Source organism: Ranitomeya variabilis, chromosome 2 (assembly GCF_051348905.1).
Source record: "Ranitomeya variabilis isolate aRanVar5 chromosome 2, aRanVar5.hap1, whole genome shotgun sequence".
Classification (NCBI taxonomy): Eukaryota; Metazoa; Chordata; class Amphibia; order Anura; family Dendrobatidae; genus Ranitomeya; species Ranitomeya variabilis.
In genome coordinates, this window is record NC_135233.1 from 877730333 (window position 1) to 877754748 (window position 24416).

At 42.6% G+C, this 24416-nt stretch overlaps 1 protein-coding gene across 1 annotated transcript in view; it reads right to left on the minus strand.

The window, feature by feature from the left end:
* Positions 1–24416, minus strand: part of LOC143808073 (putative cation-transporting ATPase 13A4) — a 370353-nt gene that overhangs the window by 104025 nt on the left and 241912 nt on the right. Inside the window, exons 14-15 of the mRNA XM_077290330.1 lie at positions 15905–16055; positions 13739–13828 (exon numbers count right to left, since the gene is read on the minus strand). Coding sequence (XP_077146445.1) covers positions 13739–13828; positions 15905–16055 — 241 coding nt within the window. The remainder of the gene's footprint in view (positions 1–13738; positions 13829–15904; positions 16056–24416) is intronic.

Sequence of the window (24416 nt, forward strand, 5' to 3'; positions counted from 1 at the left end):
CAAGTCAAAGGTAAAAAAAAGGTCAAATTCTACAGTAGAGATGTTTCTGAGGTGCAAGTGACATGAGTGGACAAATGATCGGATGTGTGGGAGTGAAGGAAAGATCTGAATCAAATATGACACCAAGACAGCGGGCATGTTTCTGGGGAGTAATGATGGAACCATACATGGAAATGGCAATATCCGGCATAGGTAGGATAATGGAGGGAGGAAACACAAGTTCAGCTTTTGACAGATTCAGTTTTCGGTAGAGGGAGGACAAAATGAGACAGCAGAAAGACAATCACTGGTATTTTGTAGTAATGCAAGAGTGATGCCAGGAGATGATGTGTATTATTGAGTGTCATCAGCATAGAGATGGTACTGAAAACCAAATGTACTGCTTGTTTGACCAATAGGGGCAATGTATAAGGAAAAAAAAGGAGGTGGCCTACGTCGAAACCTTGAGGAACCTCGACAGTAAGGGGAATAGGTGAGGAAGAGGAGCCAGCAAAAGATACAGTGAAGGAGCATTCAGAAAGATAAGAGGAGAACAAGGAGAAAATGGTGTTCTTGAGGCGGAGCATAGTCAGGAGGAGCTGGTGATCCACAGTGTTGAATGCTGCAAAGAGATGCAGGAGAATCAGCATGGAGCAGTGAGCATTAGATTTTGCTGTTAGTATATCATTATAAACTTTACTAAGGGCAGTTTCATTAGAGTGTGAAGTGCAGAAACCAAATTGTATAGAGTTACAGTGGTGTTCAAAAGTCCTGCATAGGCATAGGATAAATTGATTTTTCAAGTTTTAAACATTTTCTGTTGAATATCTTCGATGCTAATGTGACATATTATATATGGTTTTGTTCAGAATACAATTTTACATTCTCTCCCTGTAATATTTTTATCTTTTGAAGCAGTTTTGCCTGAAATTATTGCAACAATATGGGAATTGAAAGCACAACTAAATATTGTACAGCTTCAGATCCAAAATTAGCCAATCACAGATGAGTTTCTTGTGACCAATCATAACCTGGAAATGGCAGCCAATCTCATTGCATTACATTGCATCACATCTGCTGCTTTGTTTGTTTGTCTTATCTGTTGGTCTATCTAGTGAATCATACTGTAGAGTTTTATGATGGGAGCCTTCAGATTTTTGTCAGTGGAGGATCGTGTGCGAGTTGTGGTGCTACATGAAGAGGGTTATACTGGCCCTCAGATCGCAAGGAAGGTCGGCTGTAATCAGAGTACAGTCGTAAGAATTTTGCAGAAACATAAGTAGCTTGGAATTAACCAGGACAGGCCCAGATCTGGTCGGCCCAGAAAGTCAACTAAAAGGGAGGATTGAGTACTGATAAGAACATCCCTTGCCAATTGAAAGCTCACCTCTCCTCAGCTTCTGTGAGAATGGCAAGAAAAGTGCAACATTAAGGTAGCAACATCAACTGTTAGGAAGAGATGTTTGGAAGCAGGATTGAGAGGGTGCAAGGCCCGAAAGAAGCCATTGATGACAGCCATACAAAGACAAAGGCGAAAACTGTGGGCATTGAAATATTTAAAATGGAGGAAGGAGGAGTGGGAAAAAGTGCTATTTAGTGATGAAAGCACTTTTTGCATTTTAGGAAATGATGGCAAGTCTTATGTGAGAAGGTTCCCACATGAAGAGTACAAGCCAGAGTGTTTGAGCTTCTCTGTGAAACATCCGATGAAAGTAATGGTCTGGGGCTGTATGGCAGCCAATGGTGTTGGAAGAACAAGGTGGCTACTATTGACTGGCCAGCTCAGTCCCCGGACCTCAATCCAATTGAAAATTTGTGGCACAAGGTATCATTAGAGATATCTAGAAAACAGCCAAGGACCAAGAGTTAGTTGATTGGGGCTCTGATACAGGCCTGGAACCACATCATCACTCGTGAACATCTGCAGAAGCTTATTCACTCAATGCCACAGAGATGCAAGCTGGTGCTCAAGAGCAAAGGCTGGCCAATAAAGTATTAGAAGCTAAAGATGCACTCAAAAGGCCCTTTTCAGGATTCTGAATTAAATAAAAAATAATAAATCTTAAAAAGTAAAATTTAAGTCTGTGTGAACTTGCATTGGAAGTCACTGAACTTAGAAACCTGTTCACCATTCTACACACTGTACTGGTGTAGGTATGGTTATGCTGTAAAAAAAATTAATCAAAAATGCGCATACCATAACAATTTATACACTTGGTACATTCAAAAATGAGTATGGCATACAATGAGAGATTACAAAAACATATATGTTCCACCAGTTTCACTGTAGAGATGCAGAAGTATGAAACATATAGTTTTCTTCACGCCTATGCAGGACTTTTGAACACTATTGTAAGAAGAAAGCGATCTGAGAGCGTATTAGACACGAGTGGACCAAGCATTCCAGGAGTTTAGAGATGAAGGAAAGATTGGAGCACAGTTCTGGTCTAGTTATGTATTTATACGTAATAGATGCATGCTGGTATGTTTAAATGAGGAAGGAAAACCACCAGATGAGAAAGATTAAATATTTTATTTAGGTGAGTGGTAACAGCCGGGAAAAAGGACTGGAGGAGATGTGAGAGAATAAGGTCAATGCTGCAGGTAGTAGGGTGAGAAGATTCAAGGAGCCTGTTTACTTCTTCTTCAGTGACTAGTTCAAAGGCAGAAAGTGAGCTGTATTCAGCGCAAGGGGAGAAGAACGCATAATGTTAGCGAATCAAGAGAAAATTTCCTGTCGGAAAAGGTTAATTTTGTCTTTCAAATAATTGGCCAGATCATCAGTGCTGAGGTTGGTGGTGGGGGCCTGCACTTTTGGATTGAGGAGAGAGTGAAAAGTTTCAGAGTAATTTAGGATTATTGAATAGTGAGATTATGAGGGTGTTGAAGTAGGCTTATTTGGAGAAGTGATGGGTGGATTTATATGTTTTAAGCATGAAATTAATGTGGATGAAATCTTCTTCCAGATTGGATTTTCTCCACAGATGTTTGGTGCGCCTTGAGCACCACTGAAAAAACGTGTTTGCAGTGTGTGCCAGGGTTGTCGCCGTCTGTGCCGAGTTGTTCTATGTGTAGGCAGTGCAGCTTCATCCATGGCACATTGTAGTGCTTCATTATAATGTTTCAATGCAGAGTCAGGACATGAGAGGGAGAAGATTGGGGCCAATGATGACTGCAAAGTGTCTGCATGTTAATGGCACATGTGGAAAGTGGCTGTGTCCTAAGCGGCGTGACAGTTGACAGAGAATGGAAGAAGGTTGTGATTAGAGAATGGAAGAGGGGACTTTAGTAAGGTCATAGGCTGAGCAGAGCCAGGAGAAGACCAGGTCCAGCGTATTTTCATCTTCATGCGTAGGAGAATTAGTAAGCTGTGAAAAGCCGCAGGAGGAAGTTAGTGATAAAATGTTGGAGGCAGATGGGGAGATGGGATCACCAATGGGGATGGTAAAGTCCCCGATGATGAGAGAGAGGATGTCATAGGATAAAAAATGGGGAAGCCAGGTGGCAAAATGATCCAGGAACTGACTGGAGGAGATTTGAGGGAGAAACACAGACACCACTCGCAGGGAGAAGGGCTGATAGAGTCTGACAGTGAGGACGTGAAAAGGAGGGAAGATAAGGCAGGGTACTGGGAGATGACCTGAAAAGTACATTTTGTTAAGAGGAGCAGATCAACACCTCCACCTGATCTGTTGTCTTGTCTCAGGATTAGTGTTGAGCCACCACCCTAGTGTTCGAGTTCGGTTTTCTTTGAATTGGGGCATGTTCGACGAATGTTCGTCGAACGTTCAACAAACACCATCAAACCCCATTGAAACCAATGGCAGGCAAATACAAACACATACAAACACATAGAAAACAGCTTAAAAGGTGTCCAAAAGCTGTCAAACTGCTCAGAAGACACAACAAACACATGGAAAAGTCACAAGTACATATAGTCATGCTAAAATAAAAGAGGTTGAGGAGTAAAAGGAGGAGGAGACACAGATATAGGCATGTCATGCCCTTCTAAAATCAAGAAAGGCTGGAGTAAAAATCTAAAATCAGCTTACCAACACCCAGAAGTCGTGACAAAAAAATGTAAAAAATAAATATCTTTAGGTAGAATGGCGGGTCCATTCAGAACACTTTCCTTAGAAGACGTAGTGGTATCCCCGTTGGGAGTCGTGCCAAAAAAGGAACCCAATACAGTCAGACTAATCCACCATTTGTCATATCCAAGGGGCAGGTCCGTAAATGACAACATCGACGCAGAACCAAGTACAGTACTATATACTGTTCCTCCTTTGACAAGGCAATCAGGTGGGTCAAGAAGTTGGGAAGGGACACCCAAAACAGACATTGAGGGGGCATTCCGGTTACTACCTGTGCCTCCGAATAGTGTCCTTCTCTTAGGCTGCTTCTGTGAAGGAGCATACTACATAGATTGCTGTTTGCCCATGGGGTGCTCCATATCCTGCTCACTATTTGAAGCGTTTAGTTGCTTCTTCGAATGGGTCGTCATGGACGTTTACCTCGATGACTTCTTATGCCTGGGCCCAAAAGATTCGCCACAGTGTGAATACACGCGGGAGTCCACTTGTGAGAAGGAGAGAGCTGGAGGGAGAGTGGACACCCCAAAGTCGAGGGGTTAGATTGAGAAAGGAAGAAGGCGGTGTAGCTTGCTTCATGGGTGGGGTACTCTACTGAGTAGCAGACACTGCTACTAGGCCCAAAGTATTGCCGGGGCTAGATGCAGTTAAAAATTAGTAATTAGATAAACAGGAAGTGTAGCTTGCTTCATGGGTGGGCTACTCTGCTGAGTAGCAGAAACTGCTACTATGCCCAAAGTAATGCCTGTGCTAGATGCAGTTAAAAATTAGTACTTAGATAAACAGGCGGTGTAGCTTGCTTCGTGGGTGGGCTACTCTGCTGAGTAGCAGAAACTGCTACTAGGTCCAAAAGGATTTCCTGGGCTAGATGCAGTTAAAAATTAGTAATTAGATAAACAGGCGGTGTAGCTTGCTTCGTGGGTCGGCTACTCTGCTGACTAGCAGACACTGAAGCTTTGGAGCAGACCTCTGAATCCCAGGCCATAGTATGAGTAAACTGCTCAGCAGACTCAACCATCTGTGTTACCTTAAGCCATAGTGTATGTAGTTTCTAAAGGTTAAAAGGGGGGGCGAACCCACCCACCGGGAAATGAACGTCATGTAAAACTCAGCAAGGGGACTAAATAAAAGAGTCTCCATTTTTTCCAAAAATTGGGCCACAGACACCACTTAAGTGGCATCAATTTCGCCAGAGTTTCTTAAAATGGTTGGTTGAGGTGATTTTCAAAAATCATCAAGCTTTTAGTCTCCCCAGGATGACACGGGTAGAAAAGTCTTTGCGGATCCAGGATTTGTTCATCTTGCTGAACGTTAGTCTGTCTACATTGTCACTGGACAGCCGCGTGCGCTTATCTGTCAGCACACCACCAGCAGCGCTGAACACTCGTTCAGAGAGAACGCTGTCTGTGGGGCACGACAAGATCTCCATGGCATGAGTGGCGAGCTCAGGCCATTTTTCCAGATTGGAAGCCCAAAATTAGCAAGGGTCCAGTTCCACAGTCATGGCATCGATGTTAACTTGGAGATACTCCTGTACCATCCTTTCTAGGCATTGGCTATGCATCAGACTTCTTGTCTCCTGTGGCCTTGCAAAGGATGGTCTAAAAAATTCTTGAAACGATTGGAAAAAATTGCTGTTACCACCAGATACGATGTTACTGTTGCGGTTTGAGTGATGATTTGACAGTCCCACGGTTGGCAAGTTAGAACTCACAGATTCACTACATGCACCACTGGTGTTTTGTGGAAAAGCAGATGTAAGATTCTGTAACAGTCTCTGCTGATACTCCTGCATGCGTGAATCCCTTTCTATGGCAGGAATTATTTCACCAAATTTACTTTTGTACCGGGGATCTAAGAGTGTGGCAACCCAGTAGTCGGCATTACTTTGGATTCTGACAATCCGAGGGTCATGTTGCAGGCACTCATGTGTCTTGCGCATCCAGGAGGACCAAGTCCTTGTTGTCTTGGTGGTGTCGAGGTGAGAATCATGCTTCATTCCTCTGCCCTCTCCCCCCAACCTTGCACAACAGAAATTCAAGGTCTCCCTCATCTGATGAGTCTTCCATGCCCAGCGCCAGTTCATCCTCCACTTCTCCCTCGGCTCCTGCACCTTCCTCAACAGTTTGACTGCTACCATGTGCCCTTGGTAATCCCTCTCCCTCACCCTCCAATGCCAGCTGCCTTGGTGCTGCCAACCGTCTGGACCTTGGAGATATTATACCTTCCCCATACGACTCCTCCTGTTCCTCCTTCTCCACCACTTGTCCCACCACCTTACTCTGAATTCTGTTTAAGGTGTGCTCCAGCATGTAAATGACCAGATAGTCATGCTGATAATGGCATCGTCAGCACTAAACATTTTTGTCGCTATTTCAAAACTGTGCAGAAGGGTGCATAGGTCACTGATCTGAGACCAATCCTGCAGCATGATTGGCCCCACCCCTGGATCTCATTGGTCCAGGCTATACGTCATAACGTATTGCACCAGGGCTCGTCGGTGCTGCCACAGACCCTGCAACATGTGTAGAGTTGAATTTCACCATGTGGGCACATTTCATTTCAGCCTGTGAACTGGCAGGCCCAAAGACTTCTGTAGAGATGTAAGTCGTTGAGCTGCGGGATGCGTACGGCAGAAATGAGCACACAGCGACCGTGCCCTCTGCAGAAGCCCATCTAGTCCAGGATAGTGGAATAAAAATTGCTGGACAACCAGGTTCAAAACGTGAGTCATACAAGGCACATGTATGACATTACCCCGGCGAAGGGCCACACCCAGATTTGCAGCATTGTCACACACGGCCTTCCCTGGCTGCAGGTTCAGTGGAGACAACCATTGATGGAACTCGGTCTCCAGAGCTGACCACAACTCCTCAACTGTGTGACTCACATTTCCCGGACTTTTCAAGGTAAACACCGCCTGATGCCGTTGAGCCCTGGTGACAGCATAGTAAGGAAGTGTGCAGGATTCCTTCTGCGCAGTTAGAATGCGGGTGGCATTACCAGACAGGCTTTGGGTGCAAGTTGAGGACCGAGAGAAGGTTGAGGAGGCAGAAGCAGTCAAGGAACTTATAGATACAGAGGATCAATGCACAACTCATGGGGATGGCAAGACTTGGACAGCAGCCCCTTCTCCTGCTGTCACCATAGTTACCCAGTGCCCAGTCACCGACATGTAACACCCCTGTCTACTCGTCCAAGTGTCTGTGGTGAAATGCACTCTGTCACACACAGAGTTTCTCAAGGAAGCGGTGATGTTGTGTGCGACATGCTGGTGTAGCGCAGGCACAGCTTTCTTTGAGAAGTAGCGGCGACTGGGCATCTGGTACTGGGGCACTGCGACGGACATAAGGTCTCTAAAATCCACCACCAGGTGGAAAACCAGCATTTTTGTAGCCAACAGCTTGCAGATGGTGAAATTCAACCTCTTAGCTTTGTCATGGCTAGGAGGAAATGGTCTTTTACTTGTCCACATCTGAGGGACCGAGGGCTGGCTGCCTTGCTTAGATGGGGTTGAGTAGGGTGTCCCTGGCAAACTGCTGGTCTGTGAGGAAGGTGCAGACGGAGATATTATGTTGCTTTGATCAAAATGTGGTGGTCTCTATGTCAGAGAGTGCTCAACACCAGCGGGTGTTTCCACTTGCAAATATACTGACGACCTGCCAATCACACTGGCTGTTGTGGGTAAAGAGGTGGAAACCATGTGCGACTGCTGTCCCCACAGTCACAGAGGATGAAGAGGGCGCGGATGCACTTGATGGGGCAGATGGTGGTTGGCCTGGCCCACTAGGCCGCATTGTAGCACAGTGAGCTTCCCACTGCAACTTATGCCTCATATCCATGTTACGGTTCCTGCATGAAGTACTCAAACTATAAATTTTTTGGCCTCTACTGAGATTTTGATCACAAATCTTACAGACAACATGAATTGGGTCATCGCTTGCGATCTCAAAAAATTCCCAGGCTATGCAAGGCTTAGAGCCCATGCGACCTGAAGAGCCACCACGACTTATGCTCAGAGGCATAGTTGTGGTTGAGGATGCAGTTGTTGATGTGCTTCCAGTACTTCGTCTCTGTCCAGGAATGCGCAACCTAACCTCGTCATCACTAGCATCCTCCTCCACCACCTCCTCTGCTGATCTCATGGACTGACGGACTGTGGGTTGACAGTAAGTGGGGTCTCCAACCTCGTCATCATCACCCTGTGTGTTCTCACACCCAACGTCCTCAGTGCCAACCTCTTCCTGCCCTGACCGAAAAGTCAAGTTTTCGTTCCAATCAAGTATCTCAGTCTCATCATCATCTTCCTCATTGTCTCCACCAACAGGAGTTACAGTTTGGGAATGAGGGTTTACATTATGCTCAGAACCTTCTTCATTTGGGCCTGGATCCAACTCACAAAGATTCTGAGCATCAGTGCAGATCATTTCCTCGTCTGGATTCACAGAAGCTCTGGAGCAGACCTCTGACTCCCAGGCTATAGTATGAGTAAACAGCTCTGCAGACTGAACCATCTGTGTTACCACATACTCAGATGGGTGGCTAGAGACTTGGGAGCTGCGAGGAAGCAAGTGTGATTGTATAGCGCCCACAGCAGCAGCAGTGCCGTCTAACACTAAGCTGCAGCAGTGAGGAAATGGTGGCAACGGGGAAAATGGCTGGTTCCTTTAGGGCAAGGACATGTGACATATACAGCCAGTGACACATGCCCTTGCTTGTGTGCATCACATGCACTTTGCTGTGTGTGTGTGTGCACTGCTGATAGGCTGAGAGAAAATGGGGCAACTGTAAATGCGGGAAAGAAAAAAAATGGACATCTGCATTATTTCAGCACAGATCTATCCCCCCCGCACACTATACACTGAAACATTCAATTGACATTGATAAACAGTTTTAATGTGAAAGTTAGGCTTTTGGTGAATGAACAGTTATCGAACAGAAACTCGAACAGCTGAATTTTAAGCAAATTGTTTGAGTTCATCGAAAGACTCGAACACCGCCCAAAACAGCTCGAATTTGAAATTGGCGAACAGTTCGACTCGAACACCGCTCGTCTCTACTCAGGATATGAGAAAAATGTAGGCCACCATATGAAAGAGCAGCAATGGCGTTGGTGTCTGACTGCTGGATCCAGATTTCAGTAATAGTCAAAAGGTTAAGGGAATTTGAAAGGAAAAAGTCATGGATGCAAGAGAGTCTGTTACATGCTAACCCGTGTGCTCCAGAGGGCACAAATAAAAGATACAGAAGCATCGAGGCATACAAGGAATATTAATGAGATTCACTGGGTTTCTGAGTGTAGCAAGGGAGCAATTAGTCTTTTAGTCTTTTTACTACAAGAAGGGCCAGGATTAGGAAAGATGTCTCCTACCACTAGGAGAATAGAGAGGGTGAGCAGTTAATTGAGTGATTTGTGAGAGCAACTCTTGTGTTACATGGTCGGAGTGAATGGAACTGTGCGGTTTAAAAGAGAGCATCAAAGCTGTACATAGGAGAAGAGAGGAGAGAGGGGTTGATATGGATGGAGTGCACAGAGTTTGAGAAAGGAGTGAGTGACTGCAGCAGCCAGACCATAAATGGCACAATTACATATGGTGAATACTTTTTGCAACTCAGATGATGTAGAAAGAGGTTTCTTTGAGTGTCTTGCATGTCTTACCTGTCTCCTGCCCTGTCCAACTCCCATGTTTAACTGCCCTGTCACTTTTAAACTGCCATGTTTAATTGCCCTGGCACTTTTAAAAATGGCACTTTGACAAAATCTGCACAAGTGTCCCCTGCACAAGTGCATCCCCTTTGCTATGGCCAGATATATAGGGAAGTATGTGTTAAAGCTAACACTAATTTAACTTTTTAGCAGTCAACTATCTTAAGACAGCAGGAGAAAATAAAATGCACAAAGAAGCAAACAATCCTGCATCTCAATATGGATCATAAACTGTAAAAGTAAGTGAGATGACCTTACAGTCTCAACAGACAAATGAAATATATGTAACATTGAACAAATTTACAAACATGGGAATGTGATGCAGGCTCCAGATGGATTAAACAGAGCAGATGAATGAAGTAAATACCATTAAAGGGAACCTGTCACCCCCAAAATCGATGGTGAGGTAAGCTCGCCGTCATCAGGGGCTTATCTACAGCATTCTACAATGCTGTAGATAAGCCCCCAATGTTACCTAACAGAGGAGAAAAAGATGTTAGATTATACTCACCCAGGGGCGGTCCCGCTACGGTCCGGGTCCGATGTGTCTCTCAGGTCCAGTCCGGAGCCTGCCTCCCATCTTAATTCCATGACGTCCTCTCCTAGTCTTGACACCGCGCCTGCAGCGCAGGCGTATTTTGTCTGCCCTGTTGAGGGCAGAGCAAAGTACTGCAGTGCGCAGGCGCCAGGCCTCTCTGACCTGACCCGGCACCTGCGCACTGCAGTACTTTGCTCTGCCCTCAACATGGCAGACAAAGTACACCTGCGCTGCAGCCGCGGCGTGAAGACCAGAAGAAGACTTCATGGAATGAAGATAGGAGGTGCCGACCGGACCTGAGATGCCCATCGGACCTGGACCGCAGCGGGACCGCCCCTGGGTGAGTATATTCTAACATCTTTTTATCCTCTTTTAGGTAACATTGAGGGCTTATCTACAGCATTACAGAATGCTGTAGATAAGCCCCTGATGACGGTGAACTTACCTCACCATCGATTTTGGGGGTGACAGGTTCCCTTTAATACATGTTGCACAGATTGTTGGGAGATTCGAGTAGTGTGAGCAGGGCAAGAACTTGGAGAAGCGACCGGGCTACAGAAGAGGGACATTCATGTGGGCTTCAACCCCCATGCTGTCGTATGGTACAGAGGAGGGTTCGAGGCGTGTTTCAGGAAACAGAGGTGGCCAGCGTGTCGGGTGACTCATTGATACAGGACTTTACAGCTCTTCATATTGCTTAAGGAGTGATAACGGTGATCGGCCCTTTAGTGACGGTGAAGCACCCTATGCCAAAGTATTATGTCCGAGACGTTATTGATGACATTAGTTGCTTAATGAACAGCAGCATGAAAATAAACTTGTAAATATCCTTTTTAGCCATATTACTGTGTTCTAATTGTGCCATAATTTACTGTATTGCCACTGTTGACTTTTACCATTGATATTTTGCCATAGCACTAAATATATATTTAATTCGTGTTAATCAAATGAATAATTGTTAATTAATTTAGTTGCACTGTCTCCTAATTATCTGCGCTGTTGCAACTGCGTACCTGTTAACACTTGCCATAGATGGCAGAAATCAACACTCAAGTGAAGAAATGGCAGTCGGTAACTGAGTCAACAAAGGACAGTCTCCCCCTTGCAGCTTTGCTAGCAATATATCTAAGTTTTCGGGTCACAATTTAATCATGTGGGACTGGGTTGAATTACTATGTTCATTAGTATGTGATTTATGCACCCTATAACATCTGTCTTAGAGGCTCTGCAAGAAGTAACGGAAGGTGAATATAGGAGACTAGCCCCCTAGATGAACAGAAGCCATCCAGCATGAGATCCCTACAGTAAGGCCCCTATAGCGAAAAGGTATCATCAAAGTCAGCCTCAAATGTATCTGGAAGTGAAGGATCTGTTGGCCCATATGTTATAGAACTGGGTGATACGGGAAAGTCAGAGCTCTTGGGCTGCGTCCATAATGTTGGGTCAGAAGAAGAACATAACTCTGAGATTCTGTGTGGACTATGGGCAGTTGAATGCCTGCATGGTGTGAGATTCATACCCTTTGCCGAGTATAAAAATATCTGTGTCAGCATTAGGAAGAGCTAGATACTTCCCCTCCCTCGATTTGGCCAGTGGCTACTGGCACGTCCCCATGGCAGAGCAGGACAAGCCGAAGACAGCTTTCATCCTCCTTATGGAACTATTTGAGTTAAATTGCATGCTTTTCAGGATAACTAATGCCTTGGGGACGTATCAGCAATTGATGGAGAGGTATCTTGGAAGACATTCTCATATACTTCATGATATTTGGAGAGCATCTTGCTAGACTCAAGAAGGTGCTAGAGTGGCTTCAGAAATATGGACTGAAAATAAATCATCAAAAGTGTCACTTGTTCCAGAAGCAAATTGAGTACCTGGGGCATATAGTGTCCAGTGAAGGTGTCTGCCCAACAAACGCTAAAAGTGGCTGCCATGCAGTAGTGGCTTATGCCCATGATGCTGAGAGAATTAAGAGTATTCCTGGGTCTGTCAGGGTATTATAGAAGATTCATCAAGGATTTTGTGAAGATGGGGGCATCACAGTATAAACTGCTGGGGCAACGGCAGTGGATCCCAAGGGTCGGCCGATCAAGTGGGGGCCGCGGCAAGAAGAGGCCTCCCTGGCATTAATGCTTGCATTGATGGTCCTATGTTGGTCTATGGAGATTTCTCTCAACCATTTGTGTTATACATGGATGGGGGTTTCTAAAGTCTGGGAGCTGTGCCAGGTCTTGGTGGAGCAGGAACGGGTCAATCCCTGCAGGACACGGAGAAGAATCCCAAAAACTACAATTCATTCAAAATAGAATTGTCAGAGCCATTGTGGGTCATGACTGAGGAGTATGCGGAGTATCTGTCGAAGTCAGATATTCATGTGCGCACTGATAACAACCGGCTTGCCCACCTAAAAAATGTGAAATTAGGAGCATTGGAAAAGTGGTGGGTCGCAAGGATATCCAAGTACAAGTATATGATAGCCTATCGGGCGAAGGCTGAAAATACGCACTCAGATGCACTATCCAGAGTGACCAATAAACGACAGACCCAGGATGTAGACAAAGATATCTTGAGATTTTGTGGCATTTGATCAATTGTATTACATGTTTTCCTTCCTTGTGAAGTACCACCTGCCTGTTAGCACACCGTTCCTCTCTGACTGCACAGCTTTCCTTTTCAAAAAACGAAAAAATAATTGGCTAACTACCTTAACCTTGAGGTCACAACAATGCAGTATTTGTAACACTACCCATACCATCATACCACCCACATGCATCACTTGCCATTTGGCGTTTTCTTATTTGTCAGAAGAGCCTGTAAGAACCCTCTGACAATACACCACAGGTTACAGGCAACCTCTGCATTCTCTTTAGGGTACCGTCACACAGTGCCATTTTCATCGCTACGACGGCACGATTCGTGACGTTGCAGCATCGTATGATTATCGCTCCAGCGTCGTAGACTGCGGTCACACGTTGCAATACACGGTGCTGGAGCGATAATTTCATGACGTATTTGCGATGTAGAAGCCGTTGGTTACTGTGCGCACATCGTATACAACCTGTGTCATACGATGCAATCATGCCGCCACAGCTGGACACTAGACGACGAAAGAAAGTTTCAAACGATCTGCTACGACGTACGATTCTCAGCGGGGTTCCGGATCGCAGTAGCGTGTCAGACACAGCGAGATCGTAACGATTTATCGCTAGAACGTCACGAATCGTGCCGTCGTAGCGATGAAAATGGCACTGTGTGACGGTACCCTTAGTGTAGCCATTTGAAATATCTTAGTATAATCTCTAGCCATGACTTATAATATCTGAATATTAAAATGTTTATACAATAGATGCATAGAAAACTATAGACAAAGACAATCAAACATAATGATTAATTTAATTGGTATTATTAGCTAATTGTACTTACTGTATCAGACTGCATTCCCGGCTTTACAATGAGATGGTGTTTTCTTGGCATATTTTCATTACCATCTATTTGATAGGACTGGTCAATGTCCTATAAAAGAATTTAACAAAATGTTAGATATTTATTCAATGGAAATGTTTGTAAAAAGAGAAATGTACGACATTGGTGATGTAATGTGCATAGACAATTTGGAATTTCTATGTTATGTATGGGATGCCAAATTTCTGCTTCTAAGAAATTTCCTTGTCTCATTCATCTGTATAGGGATTGAAGAAATTCATACATATGCTTCATATATTTAGAAATAACTGAACATTCTGGTCCCTAAATTAACTTAATTTTGATCAAGGATAGGGATGAGCAGACCCATTGAAGTTTGGGTTCTTCGGGTTCAGCCAAACTTTAGTCCAAATCTTGGTTCGCCTACTAGAACTTCACCAGAACCTGACCCTGGAATCAAACCTCAAATAAGTCAATGGGTACCCGTACTTTGATGCTGTAAAATGGCTGTAAAATGGTCATAGCAAGGGCTGGGGGGGTTAAATAAAGGGAGAAAAATGGGGGAAGAGCAGGACAATTGGCTTGCAAACAAATGTGCATAGGGAAATTACTTAAATTAGCATACATTGAAAAGATAAAAAATATTAATCTTGAATCAGGAGGCAGAGGTCCAAGTGGAGGGGGGAGTAGTGCCTTGTGCACGTATTTTACTGCATTTGCTAATGAATAAAAAAATGACAAAAATGACATGGGGTCCCCCATATTTTAACAACCAGTCAATGGAAAACAGACAGCTGTGAGCTGGTCTTATTATGCTGTTAAAGGGCCAATATCCATGGCCCTTCCCAGCCTATTAATATCAGCACACACCTTTCTGCTTTGCCTTAGCTGGTTATTAAAATAAGGGGGGACCTCACTTCATTTTTTTTGGGTCCCCTCATTTTTAATAACCAGGTTAGGCGAAGCAGACATCTGGGGGCTGATTTTAATAAGCTGGGAAGGTCCATGGATACTGGCCCCTTCCCAGCATGATAAGACCAGTCAACAGCTGTCTGCTCTCCCTTAGCTGGTTATTAAAAAAAGGAGGGACCACATGTCATTTTTTTATATTATTTTACACTGTCAGGCTGGTTGATATGGTGTGCTAGCCAATCACATCCATGCCATTACTTGACATAGCTGTGATGGGTCCGAAAGTGCCCACAGCCTTAAAGTTTGTTGATTGGCTCCGGTACAGCTGTTCAACAAAATTTACTAGGCTGTCAATCCCAAACAGTAACATGGATGTTCAGTAAGGATTCCATGCTCGGGGTTCGGGACCAGATGCTAGGTGTCCGGTATGAATCCCGAACTTTATCGTTTGGGTTCTCTCATCCCTAGTCAAGGAGCTTCTAAAGTGTGTTTACTTTAAAAATGTTTATAGAAAGGGGAAGTCCATAGGAGATATCTCTCCACGGCTGAGTTCAGAAAATTATATATGTAAAGTATGGTAAAGACCATATATTTTTATCTACTTTTGTCTGTCTAAAAGAAATAGTTTTGCAGATGTAACAGTTTTTCATTGTAGTCATCTTAGCTCATCTTATTGCTCACATATTTTCTGTTATTTTGAATAACAGAAAATAAATGGGATTTTGTTTAAATGTAAACAATGTATTAATATTTAACTCTATGGTGTTAAATACTTGAACAAATACATGCGATTTATTGGAAGTAATTTTATTTTCTTGTTTTGTGGTACCCACTGAAGTTTTTTGCACAAAACTCTTCAAAATAGTGCATGTGGTTCGTGAATTTGGCGCACAATCAAAAATGTTCTTTTTTTTTTGTCTGTATGTATAACGTATGGATGGAGAATTTGAGTGGATTGCGCAAACAATAGTGTGATATTTGGTATAAATCATATTTCTTTAATCCTGTTAAAATATCTGGATAAGCAATGTTGGTGAAATTAGAAAAAAGAAATAAACTAACCTAAAAAGTGGCACAAATCATTTAGAGAATAAGGCAGGAATACTAAAGACACTAAAAAAAGGAAATTACCACAGAAACAAGAGAAACAACAATGATGAATTGGGACCATAGTTTTTTTTTTTTTTGTGAGTTCATGGTAGCAATAATAGATCACTGTAAACTGTATTTTCTCCCATTAGATGGCAGCATTACCCAGTTTGTGCCCTCAAACATTTTCAGGTCCATAGGATCTCCTTGAATTTTCCCATCCAAAATGATCAATGAGTGGCAGCATGTCATTGCTGCTAGAAGTGGGCACCAGGATAAATTATTTTCATTTGTAAACACATGAACTTCCTGAAATCTAAAATTAAGGAAATAAGTATTAGTGGATAATACTAGCATTGTGTAGGGAAGTTAAGAATATGTGCACACTGAGTTTTTGGTGGATTTTTTTTTTTTTTTGGAAATGACTCAACTCTTAAAAACGCCTGAAAATTTGGTCTAAAAAAACTTGAAAGCCTCTTCCTATCATTTTCTATTTTCAAAACAACTCAACTGTTCATTTATTTAATATTTTATGTTTATTTTTCCACTTTTTTTCCACCTGGTGGGAAAAAAGAAAGTGCATGTCACTTCTGTGCAGCGGTTTCTGTTGGGTTCTGCTCAAAATTAAGCAATTTAAAATAGGAAAGCTGCAAAAATACTTCAGGAAAAACAATTCTACTAAAACACTTCAAAATTTCTACAAAACACTTCAAAATGCCTCCAATATCTCCCCAACAAAGGAGTGTTTCCTCAAGTGATTTCCACTTGAAAACGTATAATTTTTGACTCTTTAAAAAAAAACTGTGTGCACATACTAGATTAGACGAGTAAAAAAATTACTCGTGACAAAATAATGTATTATTTACTTCTATGAAAATGCAAGGGCAGTTTTTAACACTTCACTAGAGGTGATCGAATCAGTTTGAAGTCAATCAAATTTGAGTCACATTTTATGAAATTTGAATGTCCTGCTGAATTCAAACAATTTGTAACTTGATTCATGTGAATCATTAACAGCAAAATTTGTCAAATATCAACTTAGATCCCAGATTATCATAGAAATAAGCAAAAAATGGGGAACTTAAAACTTAACTTTTAATGTAACCATTAAAACCACGACACAATATTTAAAATCAGACACCCATCAATTTCAGCACATACAGTCAAATAAAGGGGCTGATTGTGGGTAAAGAGACCACTAGTCACACTAGCAATATACAGTAAATACCTTTTAGACATACGCAATTAATTAGATAAATCAGTACCACTGATGATCCTATGACATATGTCTAAACAATAATAGGTTCCATAGAAAGAACTAGAACAATCTCACCAATCTGGTCGAAGAAGCAAATTTGAAAGATGAACCCTCATAAATGTCAATGGGTAGGAATCCTTAAAGACATTTCATCGTATTCAATAAACCATTTCTAGACCGGACCGCCTCCCTGTCACACCTTTACTGTAGCATGCTGTCATGTTTTGCTTTCTGTACTTGTATGTACCTACGTGCCTAGCTTTTTTCAAGATGTTCTTTTTGGTAAGGGTTTAATAATTGAGTTTGAAAAGATTGTAAAAAGTTATATACAGTGTTGTACAAAATATAAAAACATATCATAGCTAAACAAGTGGCAGCAGCACTACCAAAAGTAGGTCACAATTGGCTTCCTTTTCCTCCCCTGGGAGGAAGCAGTGGGCACAACAAGATTATATTACTTCTAACAGCGACACTGGCAGTTTAAGTGAGTGCTCTGCATAGAATGATCAGCCTGATCACAAATTACTAAGAGAGATAATTTTTGAAACATTCTTTTTTTTATTTTAAAAATCATGAAAAATCTGTTTGTGTACCTTCTTATTAAATGGGCTGTTTGTTACTACCAGGTTACCATCTATTTCTATGGTTAAGCCTCTTTGACATGATTAATGCAGTGTTTGTGTTAAAGGGATTAACAGCAGGATTGTGCTCAGTAAACTTGAAACAGTGTCTGGTCGGTGCCGTTATACTGATTAAAATGATACCTTGGATGATGAAATCTGTCTTGGGGTTGTTGTTTAATCTTGATTAATCTTTATTTGTAGTTTTCCGTTAATGAGTGCTTGTGCTTTGGGGCAGCCTGTGGGGGCTCATTATGTGGTGTTCTGCTTACATATTCATCTGTATGAATTATGACGGGTCAATGATCCCTCAGTGACCTGCCCCCTATTTTACATACAGTATACCTTATTGTTTGTAAAAAAAAATGACATGCATCATGCAGGTGCCTGCGCTGCGCTGTAGCATGATCAGATCATAGTAACTAACTGCGCATAGTAATTAACCGGCATAATAACTAACTGTGGTTAGTTATGCTTCTTTCACATTTCCGTCAGCACTCTCCCATCCTGCTGCGTCGCCGAGACATAGCGACGGACGTTAACAAAATAGTGTCAAAACGTATGCGACGGGCGCACTGGGCCCGTCTTTCTGACGGACCCATCGAGGCTTTGTACACCTGTTGTGTATGCGTCTCCGCAGCGGTTTTCCGCATACACAACACAAACCAGGTTAAAAATAATAAAAAAAATTAAAATATCAATATTCTCACCTACCGGCGTCCCGCACAGCGTACCAGTGCTCCCGGCAGCTAGCGTTGCTAGTAATACATTGCGAAATCTCGCGAGAAGTCGTGGACTTCTCGTGAGATTTCACAATGTATTACTAGGAATGCTAGCTGATGGGAGCATAGGTAATGCTGCGCAGGACGCCGGTAGTTGAGAATATTGCGATTTTTTATTTTTTTTATTATTTTTAACATTATATCTTGTTACTATTGATGCTGCATAGGGGCAGCATCAATAGTAAAAAGCGAAAGAGAGCGAGCGAGAGAGAATTTCCCTGACAGGAAATTCTTCCACGCATGCTCAGTTTGAATAGACGGGACCCGTCGCTGGATTCCTGCTTTTCACAGTCAGCGACGCATCCTGCGCCCATAGGCTTCCATTGTAGACAGTGACGGGCAGCGCAGGATGCGTCGCTGACTGATTTTCCGACGTGCAGAAAAAACTTTCCTCTGAACATTTTCTCTGCCCGACGGACCGTTTTTTTTTACGCAGGATCCAGTGCACGACGGATGAAACGGATGGCCATCCATCACAATCCGTCGATAATACAAGTCTATGAGAAAATGCAGGATCCTGCAATTTTTTTTGCAGGATCCTGCATTCTCAAAATCGACGTATCTCGACAGAAGCTGAAAGATGGAAGTGTGAAAGAGGCCTTACTGTATGTCGTATACAAAGTCAACTTCTTCTGCAGCACCACACTTTTCTCATTTAGACCTCATTCACAAGTTATTTGGTCAGTACTTTTACTTCAGTATTTGTAAGCTAAAACTTCTACTTCTGTATTTTTCTCCCACTCATGGTTTTGGCTTATAAATACTGAGGTAAAATACTGACCAAATACTGTTCATGTGAATGTGGCCTTATACACAGCCTCCACTTGCTGCTCCTCACTCTTCTCTATATACAGCCTCATACTGCAGCAGCACCTCACTTCTCTCATTTTCTCATCACGCCTCTCATTTTCCCATCACGCCTCTCATTTTCCCCTCACATCTCTCATTTTTCCCTCACATCTCTCATTTTACCCCACACATCTCTCATTTTCCCCTCACTCCTCTCATTTTCCCCCTCACTCCTCTCATTTTCCCCCTCACTCCTCTTATTTCCTCCCTCACACCTGACATTTTGACCTCACACCTGTCACTCCACTATTTTCCCCTCACTCCTCTCTTCTCCTCACACATGCACAGCAACTTCCTGTCATGAGCACAGTGGTGTAACCCATGAAGATCCTCCATTTCCCTTGATGTCATGCCTCACAGGAGCAACTCTATTCTAGACACGACGGATCTAGATGTGGCCTGTGCCTGCTGCACACTGATACTCTTAAAGTGGCGGCCCTGATTGTAGCTTGCAGTGTCTGGGATGTCGCAGCTGGTGAGTTTTGCAGTCTGGCTTTCAAGGTGAATGTGTCTCCGCCCGTGAGCGCTAACAACGTGGGCTGTGTGGATGGGGCTTTGCATGTGGAGTGGGTGGGGCTATGTGGAGTGGGCGGGGCTTGATACATACACACATACACTCAGCTTTATATATATATACATATATATATATATATATATAGATATAAATTTGTTGAGAGACAAAAAATCTTCCTCAAAATGGCGCTTGCCGCACCTGCGCAGCAGCATAATGCCACCAAAGGCGCTTTTTTGCTAGAGGAAAAAAAATATTCTTCAAAATGGCGCCGACGCGCCTGTGCAAACAGTAGCATAAGGCTGCCGTCACACTAGCAGTATTTGGTCAGTATTTTACATCAGTATTTGTAAGCCAAAACCAGGAGTGGGTGATAAATGCAGAAGTGGTGCATATGTTTCTATTATACTTTTCCTCTAATTGTTCCACTCCTGGTTTTGGCTACAAATACTGATGTAAAATACTGACCAAATACTGCTAGTGTGACGGCAGCCTAATTCTGAACGTAATAGATGCTACTGTCTGCACAGGCACAGCCGGTGCCATTTTGAGGAAGACATTTTTTTCTCAACAAAATGATATAATTAGATAAAATTAATATATGGATACTATAGATCCAATCATGCTATAGCGCAGGCGCCTGCATGATGCATGCATTTTTTTTTTACAAACAATAAGATGTACTGTATGTAAAATAGGGTGCAGGTCACTGAAGGATCAATGACCTGTCATAAGCCAATACAGATGAATATGTAAGCAGAGCACCACAAAAAGATGCCCCCCACAGGCCATCCTGCAGCACAAGAATCTCCTTAACTGAAAACTACAAATAAAGATTAACCCCTTTACCCCCGAAGGTGGTTTGCATGTTAACGACCAAGCAAATTTTTACAATACTGACCATTTTCCCTTTATGAGGTAATAACTCTGAAACGCTTCAACGGATCTTGGCGATTCTGAGAATATTTTTTCGTGACATATTGTACTTCATGTTAGTGGAAAAATTTCTTTGATATAACTTGTGTTTAGTTGTGTAAAAAAATGGAAATTTGGGAAAATGCGGAAAATTTAGCAATTTTCAATCTTTGATTTTTTATTCCCTTATAACAGAAAAATACTGTATGCCACACAAAATAGATAATAAATAACATTTCTCACATGTCTACTTTACATGAGCACAATTTTGGAACCATCTTTTTTTTGTTAGGAAGTTATAAGGGTTAAATTTAAACAGCGATTTCACATTTTTACAACAACCATTTTATTTTTTCTGGACCACCTCACATTTGAAGTCACTTTGAGGGGTCTATATGATAGAAAATACCAAAAGTGACAACATTCTAAAAACTACACCCCTCACGGTGCTCAAAACCACATTCAAGATGTTTATTAACCCTTCAGGTGCTTCACATCAATTTTTGGAGTGTTTAAAAAAATGAACATTTACATTTTTTTCACAAAAAATTGAATTCAGACAAAAAATTTTTTTATTTTACCAAGGGTAAGAGGTGAAATTGGACCACAAGAGTTGTTGTACAATTTGTATTGAGTACACTGATACCCAATATGTGCAGGTAAACTCCTGTTTGGGCGCATGGCAGAGCTCGGAAGGAAAGGAGCGCCATTTGACTTTTCAATGCAAAATTGGCTGAAATTGAGACCAGACGCCATGACGCATTTGGAAAGCCCCTGATGTGCCTAAACAGTAGAAACCCCCCACAAGTGACACCATTTTGGAAACTAGACCCCCAAGTAACTTATCTAGATGTGTGGTGAGCACTTTGAACCCCCAAGTGCTTCACAGAAGTTTATAACGTAGAGCCGTAAAAATAAAAAATCATAGTTTTTCCACAAAAATGATCATTTTACCCCCAATTTTTTTTACTTTCCCAAGGGTAACAGGAGAAATTGGACCTCAAAAGTTGTTGTGAAATTTGTCCTGAGTATGCTGATTCCCCATATGTGGGGGTAAACTACTGTTTGTGCAGATGGCAGAGCTCAGAAGGAAAGTAGCGCCATATTTTACTGTTATGGTTTGCAGGTGCCATGACCCACTGGGAGAGCCCATGAGGTGCCAAAACAGCAGAACCCCCATAACTGACCTCATTTTATGAACTACACCTCTCAATGAATTCATCTAGGGGTGCAGTGATCATATTGACACCATGGGTGTGTCACAGAATTTTATACCATTGGGCAGTGATGACAAAATAGCTATATTTTTACCACCAAAATTTTGTTTTAGCCAAAGATTTTACATTATCACACAAGAAGTGGGTAAAAATTGAAAAAAAAATTAGTTAATTAGTTCCACAATTTCTACTGAATGTGACAATACCCCATACGTGGCTGTACAGTGCTACTTAGCCATGTCATGACAGTGTATCCGTGGGCAAAACACGCTGACATGTCCATTTTTTAATGTCAGCACGGGCCACAAAACGTCCCGCACACGTGCATACACATAACACACATAGATGTCATCCATGTGACATGCATCGGCGCCAGAGAGGAAGCATTACAGTAAGTGCTGTTCCCCGGTGCCGGGTGGTGAACACTGCTCTCCTCATTCTTCCCTGCTCTGCAGGTAATCGGCGTGAGCAGGGGAGAATGATGAGGGTTAGATTTAAGTAATAAAAGAGGCAACAGGTGGCAGCTGAGACTATTACCCCCATCAGTCTACCGCTGCTGCTAATAACAGTGACAGCAGGAGTGGTGGATGGGAGTATTCATCTGCCACTCCCGCGCTGTAAATAAATATGGTAATTAAAAATAAAACGGCGTGGGTTGCTTCCTATTTTGGATAACCAGCTAGACAAAACTCTCAGCTGGGGGCTGGAACCCTCAGCTTCAGCAAGGTTGGATATCAAGAATAGAGGGGTCCACATGCCATATTTTTTAATTATTTAAATAAATAATTTTAAAAAAACGGCGTGGGGTCCCCCCCATTTTTGACAACCAGCCTAAAAATAGCAGCCGACAGCTGCCCAGAAAAGGCAAATCTATTAGATGCGCCAATTCTGGCACATCTATTAGATGCGCCAATTCTGACCCGTAGAAGCGCCAGATAGGCGCAAAACGGCCATCGTTTGGACCTATACACTCTGCTGTATGTACACCCCCGAGCCGTGAAGATTTTATTGGAATAAAGGCTTACCTGTTTTAGAAGATCAGTGAGTGCTGCCACTTTCTTTCTGCTCGTGCAATTCTGGCACTTTGCCCCCATGATGGTGGCTGATCGCTCAGACGTACTATTCCGTCCATGGTCAGATTGGCAATGGTCACATGGACGGAATAGTACGTCTGATGTCAGAGAGAGGTTAAACAACAACCAAAGACAGATTTCATCAACCAACTTATCATTTTAACTAGTTTAACAGCGCCAACCCGACACTGTTTGTAGGCTATTCAGCACGATCCTGCTGACAGATTAACTGTAAAGAGGTTGAATGGGGTTGGATACAGTCCTAGGAGACCTCAGAGTGTTATAAACATGTTTCACGGTAGCTGAACTCCCTACAATTCACAGAAAATTTAATCACCACAAATCAAATTTTGTAGAAAACGCTTTTGAACCTGGTGAACTTGATTTTCAAATGATTTAAAAAGATTTTAGAAAAGATTTTATATATTCTTTTAAATCTTGCTTTGTTTCAAATTTGGTACAAGTAAAAGCACAAAGTCAAGGTTATAAACTAAAAATCATGCTAACAGACCAGCGAATGCATCCAAGCACCAAAATATAAAACTCAATGCATTATAGCATGGAACAAATAAAAAACAAATAAGTGTAAACACGTGTCAATGTTTGTTAATTTGGTAAATGAAAAAATGCATATCCACTTAGCACATCACCTATTTAATGCTAAATGTTTCTGCCAATTTTTGTGACTACTTGTTCTTTTCTGTCTCCTCAACTGCCTGATCCATTGACAACACTTCTTACAGCTGTCTCAAGACCAGTGGATGAGACATGTGAGTAAAGTAAGTCAGAAGCTGTCAGCCCTAAAAGGCTACCATGAACAGAATTGGCTCTAGCCACTCTAAGGGTATGTTTCCACGTTCAGAAAACGCTGCATGTTTGATGCTGCGCAGAGCCGCAGCGTCAAACACGCAGCATCCAGATGTTACAGCATAGCGAAGGGGATTTTATCAAATCCCATCTCCACTATGCGTGGTAACACGCACCTGGCAGCCCTGCGATTCCGGACATGCGGTGTGTCTTTTTAGATCGCAGTATGTCCGTTTACCTTGTGGCGCCGCTGCAAGGTAAAACACAGGGCCCTATGTGTGGGTTACAATGATTCCGGATGTGTGAAATGAACACATCCGGCATCATCACATCACAGAAGGTGGCGGAGCTTAGGGCAGAGCGGGTTTGCCGCTCCGTCCAAACCACCAGCCATCCTGAAGGTGGACATGTACCCTAACAGATCCTAGAGGAAGCATAGCCTGCATATTTTAACAACCAAGAAAATGGGAAGATTTCAGCTTCTGAACAAAAATTCCAAAGTTTATTGAGACATTTCAAAATCCATTCGAAGAATTTTTATGGCGTTAAACACCTAATATGGTGGTGAGATATATCTGTTATATTGCACTTTATGAAACATAGCAATTCTAATCCTTACTGTCTCAGATTTACAGTTTCACATCT